Source organism: Hoplias malabaricus, chromosome 12, assembly GCF_029633855.1.
Source record: "Hoplias malabaricus isolate fHopMal1 chromosome 12, fHopMal1.hap1, whole genome shotgun sequence".
Taxonomy (NCBI): Eukaryota; Metazoa; Chordata; class Actinopteri; order Characiformes; family Erythrinidae; genus Hoplias; species Hoplias malabaricus.
In genome coordinates, this window is record NC_089811.1 from 7,317,505 (window position 1) to 7,336,485 (window position 18,981).

An 18,981-nucleotide genomic window follows, 5' to 3' on the forward strand; every position below is an offset into this window, starting at 1 on the left:
TGGTGAAAACTGAACCATTTCCTGTTTTAAATTTCCTTTAGTGACAAAAGGAGACAAGCTTTAAATTATGACTGTTATACCAAATAAAGAGGCAGCATAAAAAAACAACAACTTTTTAATGTGTAGTGGCATAATGTACAGTAGTTATAATTTTAATTCGGTACAGTATTTGCCTAATAATGTTTAAAGTTAATAAAAATATTCATAATTACATAGCATTTTAATTTCTTCAAGCAAGATTTTGAACTTTTCTGACCACTGCGCAACAGCAAAATGCTATTTTGTTATGGTTAATAAAAACAGCTTTAACTGGACGTATCATAATCACTCCATCACTGAACACCTCATTCTTCATGGAGAGCACCATTAAAGAACAATGCTTAAAAAATACGTAATAACACAAACAAGCACCAATTTCACCACAGTATTACTGTGTTTTTCAGTACAGTGACCCTGCTGTATCTTCTATAAGCAACATTTAGGCCTCTTTCTTTCTCCAGAAGAGTGTTTTATGATTAAGGTTAACTTCTCTGAGGTGATTTCATTTCAGATTTTCTAAAAGATGACAGCTTCATCGTCCTGACAGCTTCCTGAGATCAGAACCACAGCGTCCAGCCCAATTTCTCCAGCAACCAGCTTCCCGCGCGTTCCCTCAAAGATAATCTGATGGAAGAAATAAACAAACAGTTTAAAACAGCTATAAACATGTCACAAAACATCATAGGACACTAATGTTAATGTAGTGATAAATGAGTAAAATATTGAACTATTGAGGATTAAAGCTTACAGCGAACTTCAAATCACAAAATCAATTGATATCTGAACATTTCTATATATACGTCGAATAATCAAAATAAAAATAACTGCTGATTAGACTCAGTCACTGTTAGTGGGAGGAGCTTCTTCACTCACGGCCTCAGGAGCGGAGTGCGTCCAGAAGATGTCGACACTGTTCGTTTCCCAGTCTCCATTTCTACTGAGTTTTTTCTCCCACAAGATGAGGTCACTTTGGTCCAGAAACACTCGCAAAGAACCGACCTGAGGACCCTCCGCTCGGAAACTGAACTTCAAACAGAACGCTCCCTGGGGGACGTGGTCACTGAGGAGGAGCCGCAGCCTGGCCTTGTCCCCACGATTACCCACAAGTCCACTCAGCGCCATGTAGTACTGCAGCCCTACAGAGAAAATGCAGACCACACTCAACCAACCATCTAACACAGGCTTAAAGAACTTTACAAAAACAGAGTCTAAAATCAGTTTAAAACGATAAAGTTCATACAGCTGAGGACTGACTTTAGACGTGATGATGTGGTCACTGATTAAACAGAGGAAAGCTGGTCATTCTGATGTTCAGAAATAAAGATGTAGTTGCCAGGACACAGATGTTTCATCAGCAGAGACAACAGTGAGAGAGAGAGTGAGTTTAAGTCGAGCGGGTAACGCTAAGGTCTGTCACAGTAATTACATTATCCACTTATCGTACAGTGTGGACATTTCCTTAGTCATTTTTGCTGACCTCAGTATCGTCCACTGTGTTTACTCTGTGTCTGTAACCGCTTATCCAATTCAGGGTCGCGGTGGGTCCAGAGCCTACCTGGAATCACTGGGCGCAAGGCGGGAATACACCCTGGTGGGGGCACCAGTCCTTCACAGGGCAACACAGACACACACACACATTCACTCACACACACACTCACACTTTTGTTTTTGGACTGTGGGCAGTCCAAGAGCATTCGGCGGAAACCCACGCAGACACAGGGAGAACACATCACACTCCTCACAGACAGTCACCCGGAGCGGGAATCGAACCCACAACCTCCAGGCCCCTGGAGTTGTGTGACTGCAACACTACCTGCTGCGCCACCGTGCCGCACTATGTATTATTATTATTATTATTATTATTATTATTATTATTATTATTACAGTGGAACCTCTACTAACGAACGCCTATACTAACAAACTTTCCAAGACACGAACCGGGCCATTGAGTATTTTTGCCTCCACCAATGAACCATGACTCTAGAAACGAACCTGAGCCTCCCCCGAGCCGGCGGCTGGAAATGGCCACTGACCCCAATAGGCGAGTCTCCCAGCGCCCAGACTCGAGTGAGCTTTTAAGATTAGCAAATTGTAGCTTTAGCAATTTAGCATTAGTGTAAATAGCAGACATCGAAATTCGTGCTAAGGTAAGCCGTATCTACACTTCGTCTCCCCACATTCACCTACCCCCCACCTCCCGTCATACAGCCAGTGCCTGTGTTACTCCTCCAGCCAGTCGTTTATTACTGTTACCACTGTATTTCTTTTTTATTTTTAGTAACGCTACATGTATTTTTTTACTAATTTGAGAGTGTTGTAAACATATACCAGTGCAAAAAGGGTGACTTTCGGGGTGGGGGCTGGAACGCATTAATTGCTTTTCCATTATTTTAAATGGGGAAAATTGACTCGAGAAACTAACTTTTCCACTTACGAACCGGGTCATGGAACGGATCAAGTTCGTAGGTAGAGGTTCCACTGTATTATTATTATATCAGTGACATAAAACTGTCTTAAAGTGACGTTAATATTTTTTATCGCACTTATTTCTGGGACAACCAAAAAATGTCTATCGAGACAGGCGATGGGAACTGTTCTGTCTTCATTATGGATGATTTTAGCTTCTTCACCATCAGCTGAGAGAGTTACAGAGATCACAGCTGTCAGTGGAACATCTCAGCTCCAGACCGAAGCACCTCTCTGGTCCTCCTCACTTTTCCAAATGGAAGGTACCCGACCCAGTGTTTTTCTGAGGAGGTCTTATCCACTTGACGACATCTGGAATAATCTGGTGTTTCGTGGTTTTATCAGAGCGGCGTGGTGGTCTTATCACTCTCTGAACTGTACACTGAAAGTCTGAGGAGACCTGGTGTTTCACAATGGTTTTAATACTGAGGTTTTTGCTGGAGCTTAACACAGCATTTATTATATCACCGTTAGTCCCACCCCTGCAGTGTGATTGACTGAGAGATGGTCTAGGAGTGTGACTGTTGCACAATAATGGCACTCTGACTGCGCCACATACATGTAACCTAGAGACGACGAACACATTTACAGGACAGCGGATGGCACCTGGAAGAACGGACGTATTTTACCTTAAGAAACGATGATAAATCATTTTTTTGGTCAACAGCGACAGTTTGATTGACGCTGGTGAACTGATCTTTGTCCTGAAGCCTCACCCCTCTCACTTTATAACACAAACATCGAGACAGGGCAGGCATGGCCAAATGGTTAGAGGACCGGGCTTGGTACCGTAAGGTGGCCAGTTCTATCCCCAGGACCGGCAGGAACATCCATGGTTGAGGGGCCCTTGAGCAAGACACTGAACCCCCAAATGCACCTCGGAATGGCTGCCCCCTGCTCTGGGTGCCCCTAGTGCACTAGTGTGTGCCACAGATGGGTTAAATGCAGAAGATACATTTTGTTGTACTTCATACAATTGGATATTATTGGTTTATTGATTAAACACCCAGCGACAGCAGTGTGTCTCTAACTCTAACCTTCACAATCCTGACCCCTCTAAACCCACTCAGTACCATACCGTTGTCGTGGTAGTGGACCATCCAGTCCAGATCATCGTCTTTATCCTGGACCCACTCACACGCTCCGGAGTCAAAGTTGCAGTCGGTCAGGAACCCTGTCCAGAGACACAGAGGAACATTTCATTAGCTGCGACGCTTTGGAACATGTTTGTGCTGATTTTCTTTGTGAGATCACACTGCTCTGTTTTAAAGCACATGGTAAGTTACAGTTATTCAGTGCTCTGCATCACTGACATGGTCTGAAACACAGTCAGATTCTGTAACAAAGCGCAGAAGAAGCTGAAGTGGTTTCTCACGTTGGTGAACAGCAGCCGCGTGGCTCTCCTCTAACTCCGCCGTCGGACCGTAGCTGGGCTCCAGGGGAACTGTGGAGTAAGAGACATTTAAAGAATGCAGAATTACAGACGTGATCAGATGTGGGTTTATACGGACGGGACTTTCCTGAGAGCCACAGCGTGCAGGAATCTGAGAAATGTGTTAGAGGAAACACCCCTGATTCGTCTGCACACATTTCCACAGAGAAACGAGGCGAGGGCTCAGAGCGAACGAGTGGCTGCTTGTCCCCTGTCACCCTCCTCTCTTCACCTCTTTCCTCCCTGTTATTTACACCTGAGACACACCTGAGACTCGTCTCTTCTCCACAGAACCAGGTGGAGCCACCGTGGGTTTAATAAAAGAACCCAGGGGTGGGCACAGACATTCAGTGTGTGACCTCTGCAGAAAAGCACGAAGTGAAACAGGACTGGGTGTAGATCTAAACACTGGGCTGTGCTCTTTGCAGTGAGTTTTATCCAATCATTGATGTCCGATTTCCATCAAATCCTCACAGAAATGTCTGTGCAGTAAAGCAGAGCTGCTCCGGCCGTGGGGCTGGAGGGTGATGACAGAGACTCCAGCCAACAGCTGTTCTGGAGGGAGGTAATAAAAGACCTCCGTCTGGTGGGGGGTGGTGTGGTGTGTGTGTGTGTGTGTGTGTGTGTGGAGTAGAAGGGAGGGGGGGGTCGTTCTTTAAGGCTTAAGGTGTTTTTTCTCTGGAATTTCCCCCCTGTGGCTGACGGATGTCTCAGACCTGTCTCCTCTTGCTCGAGGAGAACAGATTCAGCTCAAAACAAAGACCCCGAGCATCTGAACGAGACGGAGGGTCTCTCAGGAACGAGCTCAGCTCCAAGAGTGAGTTGTTAAAGAGATTTACTCAGGATTTAGAGCTGGAGATCTCCGGTTTCCACGCTCAGGCTCTGGCCAGTGTTCACCGCGTCAGAAAAGATTCAAGTGTGTCTGGGAGCAGCTGACCTCGCTCAGTGCAGAGGGGTGTCCATAAACATCTGCATACTGTGTATTAAAGGGTTAAAGTTGAGTGGAAACATGAATGCTGAATGAAATCATGATTTTTCCGTGACGTTAATAGCTTTAAAGAGCGAATAAAAATGTTTTGCTGTTTTTAAGTGAAGCCTCTTGCAGTAAACGTCTGCTGATGTTATTAAAGGGAATTTAACCCCTTCCCTGCCGTCTGCGGCTTTAACTCTGCACTCCGCCGGTCGACAGACAGTCGTAAAGCTGCATGTGTTGACAGGTTCTGAACCTTTAAACCTGACCCTGCACCTTTAACAGAGAAAGAGCGGCCTGGGCATTAACGCTGACGCCCTTCAGGGCCTCCACACACACCCTCTCTCCTCTACCGATGACTCCAGACATCCCAGAACGCTCTAAACTGAGTCGGACCCCTCAGTCCTAAGCTCCTGGTGATAAATGTGGAGCAGGGCTCAGGTTTCAGAGTCTCCTGAAAAAGAGAGACACCTTCTAACCCCACACAGCTAACCTATATCTCCTTTACAGGCTTCAGGACCCAGGAGAATCCCTTCTGAAAACCGAACCTGGGGGAGGGGGGTTTACAGGCTCCAGGAAAGTGGAAGTGCCCAATAGCAATGACTGTGTCGGGATATTTTGGATACAGTATTATCAACAAGAACAGAACAAATCCATCATGTTTCTGCAGCTCTTTTTCCTGATGGAGCTCATAACGAATGCAGAACCCAAAAACATCTCCTCAGACCCTCAGCGCATTCATCCACATTCTCAAACAGGATAAGATGAGACTGGAGGCTCTTTAACAGTTACATGAGTCTACTGGTGCTTTTCCACTGCATGGGATTGTCTCGACTTGGCTCGGCTCAGCTCACTTTTAGCTGGTCGCTTTTCCACTCCCACAGCTCCCCTGCGAAATGGAGCTGGTGACATCACAAAACCCCATCTTTAACGGGGACCTCTGGCTTTGAAAACCCCAATAACGTGGGCAGTAAAGTCAGGCGCTGTTTACTGATTGTGCATTGCCGTGTTGTTGTTGTTGTTGTTGTTTGCCCGGCCACCGACCCAAGGAGCAGTTGAACCTCTTAAAAACCCTTTGGGGGAATGTTACGAGCTGCTGCTGTGAGTCGGATAAAAACAAATGTGAAAGCCGAAGCCGAGCCGGTTCCATGCAGTAGACAAGTGCCATACGATCACCATGCCCAATGCCAAGAGTCTGCCAGAGGGGTGTAAAGCCCCCAGCATGTCTCTGCAGAGATGGAACTCCTTTTGGTGTCAGAACTAATCCCCCAACAGCACCCCTGACCTCACTAGTACATGTGAAGGCAGAATGCCATCAAATCCTCACAGCAATGTTGCCCAGGAGGTTAGAGCCTGCCGCTCGGTTCAGCAGAAACAAACGAGACGTATCACTCACAGAACACATCTCCTCTGGGGCTGAGCTCCTCACCCTCCACTCGGTTCCCTTCCCTCTCTCCATCCTCCTCCTCTTCCTCCTCCTCTTCTCCCTCTCTCTGGGTGGGGAAGGATGGATTCTCCTGCTCCGAAGGTCCCACATAAACCTCCCCGTCGTAGTCAAAGGGCTGTAGTCGGATCCTGGGGGAGTCGGTTACTCCGGGCTCTGGAATGGCATTCTCCAGTCTCCCCCCGAGAACCCGAGGACTGGACAGAGTGTCTGGGATCGCTGTGGGTCAGAGAGGTCAGCAAATTTACTCCAACTAAAATGACTCCATTTACACCACGAAAACGACCATATTATTCAGTGAAATCATCTGAAACCCAGTTCTGATGTTCCTCAGTCTGAGGGCGCTGGGAGAACAGGAGCAGAATGTTCTCCTGGTTCTGGACGGGTCTCGTTCTGGTTAGTTTTGTCCAGAGAGAGACAGCATTTCTGCAGCAGAACCTTTTGTCTTTATTTAAAGTGATGCTCAAATCCAGCTCAATGACCTGCCTCTGGAATCACACACATTCTCCTTCAAATAAAATCTCTTACAACAAATAAAACCATCCAGAATCTTCTCAGAATCATCTCCCATCACTCGCTCTCAGACCGAGACACATCACAGAGGTTCACTAAGTGGGTTCTCTGAGGTCTGCGCCGCATGCTGAAGCTGGGTCTGGGTTTTACAGCCAGAAGATGGTGGGGTGATTTGTGTCATGCAAAGCTTAACACAACAGCACAGTGTAGTGGAAGCCCATTTCCAGCAGGGGGCACTGTTCCCGGGAGCGTTTATGACGTAGACGCTAAAAGACTTACTCAGATCTGTGACTACTCGCTCAATACCGACTACACTACACATGCTCAACTAATGAATGAATCAATGAATGCATGAAATAATGAACAACAAATGAATGAACAAATTAACAAACTAGTGTTTTCCCCGTGTCCGCGTGGGTTTCCTCCGGGTGACTGTCTGTGAGGAGTGTGGTGTGTTCTCCCCGTGTCCGTGTGGGTTTCCTCCGGGTGACTGTCTGTGAGGAGTGTGGTGTGTTCTCCCCGTGTCCGTGTGGGTTTCCTCCGGGTGACTGTCTGTGAGGAGTGTGGTGTGTTCTCCCCGTGTCCGTGTGGGTTTCCTCCGGGTGACTGTCTGTGAGGAGTGTGGTGTGTTCTCCCCGTGTCCGTGTGGGTTTCCTCCGGGTGACTGTCTGTGAGGAGTGTGGTGTGTTCTCCCTGTGTCCGTGTGGGTTTCCTCCGGGTGACTGTCTGTGAGGAGTGTGGTGTGTTCTCCCTGTGTCCGAGTGGGTTTCCTCCGGGTGACTGTCTGTGAGGAGTGTGGTGTGTTCTCTCTGTGTCTGTGTGGGTTTCCTCCAGGTGACTGTCTGTGAGCAGTGTGGTGTGTTCTCCCCGTGTCCGAGTGGGTTTCCTCCGGGTGACTGTCTGTGAGGAGTGTGGTGTGTTCTCCCCGTGTCCGTGTGGGTTTCCTCCGGGTGACTGTCTGTGAGGAGTGTGGTGTGTTCTCTCCGTGTCCGTGTGGGTTTCCTCCGGGTGACTGTCTGTGAGGAGTGTGGTGTGTTCTCCCCGTGTCCGTGTGGGTTTCCTCCGGGTGACTGTCTGTGAGGAGTGTGGTGTGTTCTCCCCGTGTCCGTGTGGGTTTCCTCCGGGTGACTGTCTGTGAGGAGTGTGGTGTGTTCTCCCCGTGTCCGTGTGGGTTTCCTCCGGGTGACTGTCTGTGAGGAGTGTGGTGTGTTCTCCCCGTGTCCGTGTGGGTTTCCTCCGGGTGACTGTCTGTGAGGAGTGTGGTGTGTTCTCCCCGTGTCCGTGTGGGTTTCCTCCGGGTGACTGTCTGTGAGGAGTGTGGTGTGTTCTCCCCGTGTCCGTGTGGGTTTCCTCCGGGTGACTGTCTGTGAGGAGTGTGGTGTGTTCTCCCTGTGTCCGTGTGGGTTTCCTCCGGGTGACTGTCTGTGAGGAGTGTGGTGTGTTCTCCCTGTGTCCGAGTGGGTTTCCTCCGGGTGACTGTCTGTGAGGAGTGTGGTGTGTTCTCTCTGTGTCTGTGTGGGTTTCCTCCAGGTGACTGTCTGTGAGCAGTGTGGTGTGTTCTCCCCGTGTCCGAGTGGGTTTCCTCCGGGTGACTGTCTGTGAGGAGTGTGGTGTGTTCTCCCCGTGTCCGTGTGGGTTTCCTCCGGGTGACTGTCTGTGAGGAGTGTGGTGTGTTCTCTCCGTGTCCGTGTGGGTTTCCTCCGGGTGACTGTCTGTGAGGAGTGTGGTGTGTTCTCCCCGTGTCCGTGTGGGTTTCCTCCGGGTTACTGTCTGTGAGGAGTGTGGTGTGTTCTCCCCGTGTCCGTGTGGGTTTCCTCCGGGTGACTGTCTGTGAGGAGTGTGGTGTGTTCTCCCCGTGTCCGTGTGGGTTTCCTCCGGGTGACTGTCTGTGAGGAGTGTGGTGTGTTCTCCCCGTGTCCGTGTGGGTTTCCTCCGGGTGACTGTCTGTGAGGAGTGTGGTGTGTTCTCCCCGTGTCCGTGTGGGTTTCCTCCGGGTGACTGTCTGTGAGGAGTGTGGTGTGTTCTCCCTGTGTCCGAGTGGGTTTCCTCCGGGTGACTGTCTGTGAGGAGTGTGGTGTGTTCTCTCTGTGTCTGTGTGGGTTTCCTCCAGGTGACTGTCTGTGAGGAGTGTGGTGTGTTCTCCCCGTGTCCGTGTGGGTTTCCTCCGGGTGACTGTCTGTGAGGAGTGTGGTGTGTTCTCCCTGTGTCCGTGTGGGTTTCCTCCGGGTGACTGTCTGTGAGGAGTGTGGTGTGTTCTCCCCGTGTCCGTGTGGGTTTCCTCCGGGTGACTGTCTGTGAGGAGTGTGGTGTGTTCTCCCCGTGTCCGTGTGGGTTTCCTCCGGGTGACTGTCTGTGAGGAGTGTGGTGTGTTCTCCCCGTGTCCGTGTGGGTTTCCTCCGGGTGACTGTCTGTGAGGAGTGTGGTGTGTTCTCCCCGTGTCCGTGTGGGTTTCCTCCGGGTGACTGTCTGTGAGGAGTGTGGTGTGTTCTCCCCGTGTCCGTGTGGGTTTCCTCCGGGTGACTGTCTGTGAGGAGTGTGGTGTGTTCTCCCCGTGTCCGTGTGGGTTTCCTCCGGGTGACTGTCTGTGAGGAGTGTGGTGTGTTCTCCCTGTGTCCAAGTGGGTTTCCTCCGGGTGACTGTCTGTGAGGAGTGTGGTGTGTTCTCTCTGTGTCTGTGTGGGTTTCCTCCAGGTGACTGTCTGTGAGGAGTGTGGTGTGTTCTCCCCGTGTCCGTGTGGGTTTCCTCCGGGTGACTGTCTGTGAGGAGTGTGGTGTGTTCTCCCTGTGTCCGTGTGGGTTTCCTCCGGGTGACTGTCTGTGAGGAGTGTGGTGTGTTCTCCCTGTGTCTGTGTGGGTTTCCTCCGGGTGACTGTCTGTGAGGAGTGTGGTGTGTTCTCCCTGTGTCCGCGTGGGTTTCCTCCGGTTCACTGTCTGTGAGGAGTGTGGTGTGTTCTCCCTGTGTCTGTGTGGGTTTCCTCCGGGTGACTGTCTGTGAGGAGTGTGGTGTGTTCTCCCTGTGTTTGCGTGGGTTTCCTCCGGGTCACTGTCTGTGAGGAGTGTGGTGTGTTCTCCCTGTATCTGTGTGGGTTTCCTCCGGGTAACTGTCTGTGAGGAGTTGGTGTGTTCTCTCTGTGTCTGCGTGGGTTTCCTCCGGGTGCTCCGGTTTCCTCCTACAGTCCAAAAACACACGTTGGTAGGTGGATTGGTGACTCAAAAAGTGTCCGTAGGTGTGAGTGTGTGAGTGAATGTGTGAGTGTGTGTGTCTTGCCCTGTGAAGGACTGGCGCCCCCTCCAGGGTGTATTCCCGCCTTGCTCCCAGTGATTCCAGGTAGGCTCTGAACCCAGTGCGACCCTGAATTGGATAAGGGTTACAGATAATGAATGAATGAATTAATTAACAAACTATTAAATAATGACCGAAATAACAACAAATGAAGAAACAAATGAATTAAGTAATGAATGTATGAATTAACTATAAATTAACAAACTAATGGGGGGAGGAGATGCGAAAGTAAAGAAATTATTTCAGTCTCAGAAACATTCTGTCTGTTTTAAATATCTCTCCCTACTCACTATTCCTCCATTACTCCACTATTACTCACTATATAGTGCACTATTATAGGGAGCTAAATTGAGGGGTAGTGAATGATTTTGGACAAGACCTTGTATTTTTAACAAACAGTGCAGTGGACTATGATTATCCAGTATCTGCGAGGGAACATGGGTTGTACACGAATTATCGTGGTGCACTGTGTTTTCAGACACTCCTACAAAATGGCAGAACCCCAAAATAGTGCACTAGATAGTGAACAGGGCACAGTTCTGGACATAGCACCTGAGACACTGAGCTGTGGAAGAAACTGCTGCCGGGGAACAGAGAGAAATCAGAGTCAGGAGTCAGGGATCTCCCCGCGTCCTGTCGGGAATGGGTTCCTTTGGAGCAGCGATGAACTGGTGAGGGATCCGGAGCCATGTGAATGAAGCAGTGAGTGTGTTCATGCTTCCACAGGCCAGGCATGTTTGTTTATGTGCTGTTTGTTAATAACGGCTACAGAATCAGCTTCACAAAATACTTATGATATCTAATCTGCTGGTCTGAGGTCAGTTAGGCTCAGCTTAGACTCCAGGCAGAATGCTGGGTTAATGCTGAAGAATATCTCTGTTCCTTCTCACCGTTAAGGAACTCATCTGCGCTCCCTCTGTCTCCGCCCCAGGAGCTGCGATAAAAGGGTTTCTCTACAGAAAACACACAGAAGTTCACTCAACACTCAGACACTCAGATAGGGGGCGCTATAAGAGCGGGGGATTAGGACCATTCCACAGGTACACAGAGACAGGGGACAACAACCTGTCTCAATGCGTCTCAACCTGAGGGACATGGGATTTTTTAATGTCACTCCAGAAGAACCAGGGAGGAGAGAGAACAGGCTTCTGCTCACTGAGGGAATGTTTCTACAGCTGTGATCACCATTTCATCCACATAACACCAACACAGCAAAAATCAACACTATTAGTGTCAACTTAACACTGAAAGTGTTACATTATTACACTAACAGTGTTAATCTACCACTAATAGTGTTGATTTAACACTGGTGAATTTGCTGTGTACATACGCTATGACCCTCCGCGCCTCAGTACTCTCTCTGGCCCGAAGCCGCGGTGCTGGGTTTGGACTCTCCGGGCCTCCGTACTCTCTCTGGCTCGATACTGCAGGTTTGGAAAAGCAGATGTTTTCACAGGTGGGATTCCGATCTTGAAGCGTCCCCCTACTCCAGCCGTGGAGTTCAGGAGGGTCAGGAAACGGGAAATGGGTTTGGGATGCGTCCCTTTCTGCACAAATATAAAGCCTCCACAGGGAAGGATGTCTGAGAGAGTGAGTGCGTGAGTGAGTGAAAGTGAGAGAGTGTGTGAGTCAGTTATGAGCCCGTTCCAGCGTGGAGACTCTGTTCTTTAGGCTGTGTTGATTGCTGATGTACAGAAATGGTTCTGGTGTCTGGTCCCGTCCTAGTTTAAGAATGGCTCAGTTTTGAAGAAATAAAGCTTTATAACAGTGATGGATCATTAGATAATCATGGCATAATCAGGGCAGGTTTAAGACCCCCACTCTGCTACACTGTTACATGTAGAACGCTGTTCCACAGAGGGAACCCTTACCTGAGCAGTCCAGGCCACTGCCGCGGAATCCCTGCTTACACTTGCACTTGTAGGATCCGTGTGTGTTCACACACTCCGCGTGACGGCTGCATTTATGAGTTTTGGACACACACTCATTTATATCTGAAAATAAAAACATGCCTTGTGTTTTTACACTGTCTCTGAACTGAAGGACATTAAGAGGAGTTGCCCCAGTGCTGGAGGGCGTTACACCACTCGGTGTACTTACCCACACAGTCGTATTTCCCATTGATGTATTTGAGGTCGTAACCCCCCTGGCACTTGCAGAAGTAGCTCCCGAAGGTGTTGACGCACTGTCGGTTCTGAGGACACTGGTTCTTCCCCGTCACACATTCATCAATATCTACAAACAAACCACAAGGGGTAACCTCTGCCACTGTCCAAATAATGACCCCTACAGGCTCACTGGATTATCAGCCTGCTAAACATGCATGAATGAGTGAATGGGAATCTGTGAGTGACTAAGTGAGTGGTCCATTGGTTCATTCATGCGGAAATGTCCTCATACTGTTATGTGGTAAAAGGCGTGAGGGGTGCAAACAACAAAACAACGTGGCCATGGTAACTGGTGATGTACAGAGATAAGTGGGTGTTGCTATGGTAACTGGTGATGTACAGAGATAAGTGGGTGTTGATATGGTAACTGGTAATATACAGAGATGAGTGGGTGTTGCCATGGTAACTGGTAAATTACAGAGATAAGTGGATGTTGCCATGGTAACTGGTGATGTACAGAGATGACTAAGTGTTGTCATGATAACTGGTGAGGTGCAGGGATGAGTGGGTTGTGCCATAGTAACTGGTGATGTACAGAGATGTGGGTGTTGCTGTGGTAACTGGGGATGTACAGAGTGGGTGTTGCCATAGAAACTGGTGATGTACAGAGATAAGTGGCCGTTGTCGCGGAAACGTCTTTTCCTCACCGACACAGGTTTTCCCATCTGAGCCGAGCTGGAGACCAGACGAGGGACAGAGGCAGCGGATTTCTCCCTCAATCTCCTCACAGCCGTACTGACAATGAGCCAGAGCACATGTCCTAGAGTCTACACACACACACACACACACAGAGAGAGAGAGAGAGAGAGCGAGAGAAAGAGAAAGTAACACACACAGAGTCAGGCACAAACAGTAACACACACACACAGAGTAAGACACACACACACAGAGTAAGACACACACACACAGGTTACACAGCAACAAACAAACACACACAACAAAAAACATTACAACCATTTGTGTTTCACACACTCACAAACACACTCACCCTGTCACAGACTCACCCAGTCACTCATACACTCACCCAGTCACCCTCTCTCACACACTCACACCTGTGGAGAGGTGTCAGACACTCACCCAGTCACCCACAAACTCACCCAGTCATCCTCTCGCTCTCACACATGCACACCTGTGGAGAGTAGTCACACTCACCCCGTCACACACCTAGTCACTGACACACGCCTGTGGAGAGTTGTCAAGCACTCACCCGGTCACTCACACACTCACCCGGTCACTCACACACTCACCCAGTCACTCATACACACAGTACTGTAGAGAAGTGTGCACTCACTGGCGCAGGACCCGTCAGACATGAGCATGTATCCGTTCAGACAGTAGCACATGTAGCTACCGAACGTGTTCATACAGCGATGCTCGCACGGCCGGGGCTTCACACCACACTCGTTCAGATCTAGAACCGGAGAAGAACATTAGAGACACACAACACAGAGGGGAACAGAACCGAGGACGTGGTCAGAGACACGGATTTCTTTTACTCAGACTCAACACTGTAAAGCTCTGTCCAGCAGAGGTCGCTGTGCTCTGCCTGCTTTACCACTGAACTCTGGACAACCACCGGCTCATGAGCTGCTGAATGTATTTCTTATATTGGCTCACAATGGAACATAACTTTGAGGATGTGATGGTGTTCAGCCTCATAATACACACACCAGAGGAGCTTCATCACTCCAGAGAACACAGTTCCACTGTTCCACACACAAGCTCTTGGCCTTGGGCACAGTGACTTTAATGTTAAAGTTCCTCACCTTGGCTGCAGGTTTTGCCGGTGTATCCCGGGAAACACTTGCACTTGTTCGGACCAACACACTCTCCATGTTTACATCCAAACTCACACTGAGCTAGAGAGAGAGAGAGAGAGAGAGAGAGAGAGAGAGAGAGAGAGAGAGAACAAACAGAAAGGGAGAGAAGTAGAGGGAGAGAAGTGAGAGAGAGAAAGAGAGAGAGAGAGAGAGAGAGAGAGAGAGAGAGAGAGAGAGAGAGAGAGAGAGAGAGAGAGAGGTTAATCTAATCCACAGTCATTGAGTAAAATTGTAAATTTGGACTCAGTTCTTGCAGATGGTTCTCTTTTCTTGGTTTTATTCATGTTCTTCTGTTGAAGGTTCTCCTCGTGTTCTACAACTACGGAATCCTAAAAACACAACCCAACACAATCCTACACATGAAGACCCCCCTAGTCCCGTCTGTACTGCTGCAGTGAAGCAGTGTGCTGAGCGTTCTCTCCCCATGATTCTTCATGACATTTCTAGACCCACTGTTCTCCAGGTTCTTGTCAGCGGAACCTCCATCAGCGCAGCACTTCTGCACCACCTTTTCTTTCTGGAGACATCTTCGGGAATTCAGGCATCACTGAGATCTTGCTAACACACCACTGTTTTTCCACATGGTTCTCAGAGGGTTCTTGGAGGGTTCTCAGAGAGTTCTCGGAGGCTGAGATGAAGAGGGAGGTGGGTGAGGAGTCACTAAGGGAGAAGATGATGATCTTACCTTCACAGTGTCCTTTACTGTTCCTCTTCCAGCCGTAACAGCACTCCAGACGACTGCCGTACCGACATACGCCTGGAACGCTCCCTGCAGGAACATGCCTGCTCTGCCTTCAGGAGAACCATGGGAGAACCACAAGAGATCAGCAGGAGAACAAGAGTGGAAACATTTGAGTAAAGAGAAACATTACAGTTACTGATGTATTATTATTATTATTAACTGTAAACATCTAATATTTTCTCCTTATATGGGCATACAGCCACACCCACAACTCCTAATATGGGCATACAGCCACAACCACAACTCCTAATATGGGCATACAGCCACACCCACAACTCCTAATATGGGCATACAGCCACACCCATAACCCCTAATATGAGCATACAGCCACACCCACAACTCTTAACATGAACATATAGCCACACCCACAACTCCTAATATGGGCATACAGCCACACCCACAACCACTAATATGAGCATACAGCCACACCCACAACTCTTAACATGAACATATAGCCACACCCACAACTCCTAATATGGGCATACAGCCACACCTACAACCACTAATATGAGCATACAGCCACACCCACAACTCTTAACATGAACATATAGCCACACTTACAACTCCTAATATGGGCATACAGCCACACCAACAACTCCTAATATGGCCATACAGCCACACCCACAACTCTTAACATGAACATATAGCCACACCCACAACTCCTAATATGGGCATACAGCCACACCTACAACCACTAATATGAGCATAAAGCCACACCCACAACTCTTAACATGAACATATAGCCACACCCACAACTCCTAATATGGGCATACAGCCACACCTACAACCACTAATATGAGCATACAGCCACACCCACAACTCTTAACATGAACATATAGCCACACACACAACCCCTAATATGGGCATATAGCCACACCCACAACTCCTAATATGAGCATACAGCCACACCCACAACTCCTAATATGGCCATACAGCCACACCCACAACTTTTAACATGAACATATAGTCACACCCACAACCCATAATATGGGCATATAGCCACACCCACAACTCCTAATATGAGCATACAGCAACACCCACAACTCCTAATATAGGCATGGCCTCTTCTACAGCTTCAGTGCTCACTACACCGTTGTGTTCACTGTTTGCTGACTGTAGGGGGCAGTGGTCAGGAACTCTTGACCTGTGTCCACTCCAGAACAGCTGGAACGTCAGAGACATTTCCTAAGAGATTCCTAAAAGCAGCCAGTTCTCCTGAGACATGGAGGAACCCGATCAGAATAACTGGAATACTCCAAGCAGTCAACGCCACACTTAGCCTCCACTGTCCACAGCGCACACACACTCACACGGTCACACACTCAAACAGGAGACTACACACACTCAACTACAACTACAACTGCACATCTACACCCATTCTACTACAGCTTCACAATAACACATAATGAATTACAACTACACAACTAACCCTACACATGGGTGGGGGGGTGGGGCAGGTCGGGGGAGGTGGTGGGTGTTCCTGGGACATTGTAAAGACAGTGGAGTGTTACCCATTCGTTAAAAACCAGTGGTGTTCAGGAGCTTTGTGATTCCCAGCCTTCTTCCTGGATTCAGTACGTGTTTCTACAGGAGGGCATTCAGGACCCAGCTTCATTCAGCACTTAATCTGTGCTTTCTCTTCTCTCCAAGTGAGAACTCACAGGGCCTTTTTATTATTGCTCTTACACTGTGTTTAATTCTCTGTTTTTGTCTCTGGGTCTCAGCGCTGTCTCCGCTTCTGAGTCGGAGCTCAGAGGGATTTCACACTCTGATATATTTGTGTTCCCTGGAATACACACTCCAACCCAACACAAAGCTCTCCTGCAACTTCTGGAGTGTGTGTGCTGAATGCTGTGAGACTGCGGACCCTCACTGACTCCTGCGTCCCGTCCAGCTCCTGCACCACGCTGCTATTCCTGGAGCGCAGGCCTGAGACAACTGCTGTTTGTGTTCTATACTTGACACTGGAAGAGACCCTTCCACCTCTGCTCGGAAATTCTACTGAAATTCTCTGTTCTAAATCCAAACTAACAATGTAATCAGTAAACACTCTGAGAAAAAAAACAGTACAGGAACATTACTGTCACTAAAGGTACACACCGTGTAATGTACCTTTAAAGGGACAGCAGTGGTGTTAAAGTCCAGTTGTGTTCCCTAAACGTTCATTACACTCTGTATATCTGTAATCTTTCAAGAACTGTGTCAAATAAAAGAACAGAATAAAAGTCCTGAAGCTTTTAATCTACAGTTAATATAGAATATGCTACTGATATGTTCCATAATTAAAGGTACAGTATATGAACCCTTGAGTGTACCCCCACAGTGACAGTGAATGAGATTTTAAAAACCTCTCACACTGATTGAACCTTCACACTCAGACACACACTGTATCTTTTGCAAATCACGTCACACCACACACTGGAACATAGCTGCGAGGATCTGATGGAGTTCATCCTCATAATCATCAATGAGGGTCAGGGGCTAGTGTTGGGGATTAGTTCTGGATCACACTCACCACTCCAACTCATTGTTTGATGTCACTCACCTGCGCTCGGCGTCCCCAGCGGACATGGACAGCAGGACACACAGAGACCCCAACCAGGACACGGGCTTCATGATGGACAACGAGTCCCTCTGTCTTCTTTCTGTCTTTCTCCTCCACTCTCTCTTTCTCTCTCTCTGCTGTCTCCTTTCTTCTTTCCTGTTGTTTGTGGTGAACTCTTGTGTGCAACTCCTTCAGAGTCTCAGAAAACTCTGAACACCTCCTCCCTCTCTGATCTCTCCTTACATCTCTCTCTCTCTCTCTCTCTCTCTCTCTCTCTCTCTCCTTACACCTCTGTCTCTCTCTCTCTCTTTCTGTCTCTCCTCCCCCTCTCATTTTTCCCTCCTTCCACTGTGTGTGTGTGTGTGCATGAGTGTTTGTGTGTGTGTCTGTGGGGGTGGGGGTGGGGGTGGGGTGGGGGGGCTGGTGGATGTTAATCTGTAAATGTCTCCTGTCTGTTCTGTTTTGCTCTCAGCTCTGACTGATCAACTCTGGGCCTGTGACAGGTACAATAGTTATTTTATAGCCACCATGAACAGTATCTCAGAGTATCTCAGAGTAACAAGACAGTGTGTCAGAGTAATAAGGCAAAGTAATAAAGATTAATGAGACAGTATCTCAGAATAACGAGTCTCTCAGTTTACGAGTCTCCTCATTACTCTGAGATAACGAGTATCTCAGAGTAATGAGGAGTAACAAGAAAGTATCTTGGAATAATGAGACAGTATCTCAGAGTAATGAAGTCTCTCAGTTTAATGGAACAGTATCCCAGAGTAATGAGACAGTATCTCAAAGAAACAAGACAATATCTCTGTGTAATGAGACAGTATCTCAGAGTAATGAGATAGTATCTAATAGTAACAAGACAGTACCTTAGAGTAATGAAGAGTAAAAAAAGAGTATCTCAGAATAATGAGACAGTATCTCAGAGTAATGAGGTCTCTCAGTGTAATGAAAAAGTATCCCAGAGTAACAAGACAGCATCTCACAATAACAAGGCAGTATTTTAGAGTAATGAAGAGTAACAAAGAGTATCTTTGAATAACGAGTCAGTATCTCAGAGTAATGAGATAGTATCTATGAGTAAGAAGACAGCATCTTGGAGTAATGAAGAGTAACAAGAACGTTTCTCATAATAATGAGACAGTATCTCACAGTAACAAGACAGTATCTCAGTGTAATGAGACAATATCTCAGAGTAATGAGATAGTATCTATTAGTAACAAGACAGTATCTTAGAGTAATGAAGAGTAACAAGAAAGTATCTCAGAATAATGAGACAGTATCTCAGTGTAATGTGGTAGTATCTAATAGTAACAAGACAGTATCTTAGAGTAATGAAGAGTAACAAGAAAGTTTCTCAGAATAATGAGACAGTATCTCAGAGTAATGAAGTCTCTTAGTGTAATGAAACAGTATCCCAGAGTAATGAGACAATACCTCACATCAACAAGACAGTATCTTAGAGTAATGAAGAGTAACAAGAAAGTTTCTCAAAATAAGTATCTCAGAGTAATGAAGTCTCTTGGTGTAATGAAACAGTATCCCAGAGTAATGAGACAG

At 47.8% G+C, this 18,981-nt stretch overlaps 1 protein-coding gene across 1 annotated transcript; it reads right to left on the reverse strand.

The window, feature by feature from the left end:
• Positions 1 to 243: 243 nt before the first annotated feature.
• Positions 244 to 17,505, reverse strand: egfl6 (EGF-like-domain, multiple 6). Its single transcript, XM_066686877.1, is given in 14 exon segments — positions 244 to 663; positions 913 to 1,175; positions 3,584 to 3,679; positions 3,881 to 4,025; positions 6,078 to 6,135; positions 6,288 to 6,570; positions 11,037 to 11,099; positions 12,018 to 12,140; positions 12,247 to 12,381; positions 12,962 to 13,081; positions 13,606 to 13,725; positions 14,081 to 14,173; positions 14,820 to 14,926; positions 17,422 to 17,505. Coding segments are annotated over 14 exon segments (1,785 nt in total). The 5' UTR covers positions 17,493 to 17,505; the 3' UTR covers positions 244 to 555.
• Positions 17,506 to 18,981: the final 1,476 nt, after the last annotated feature.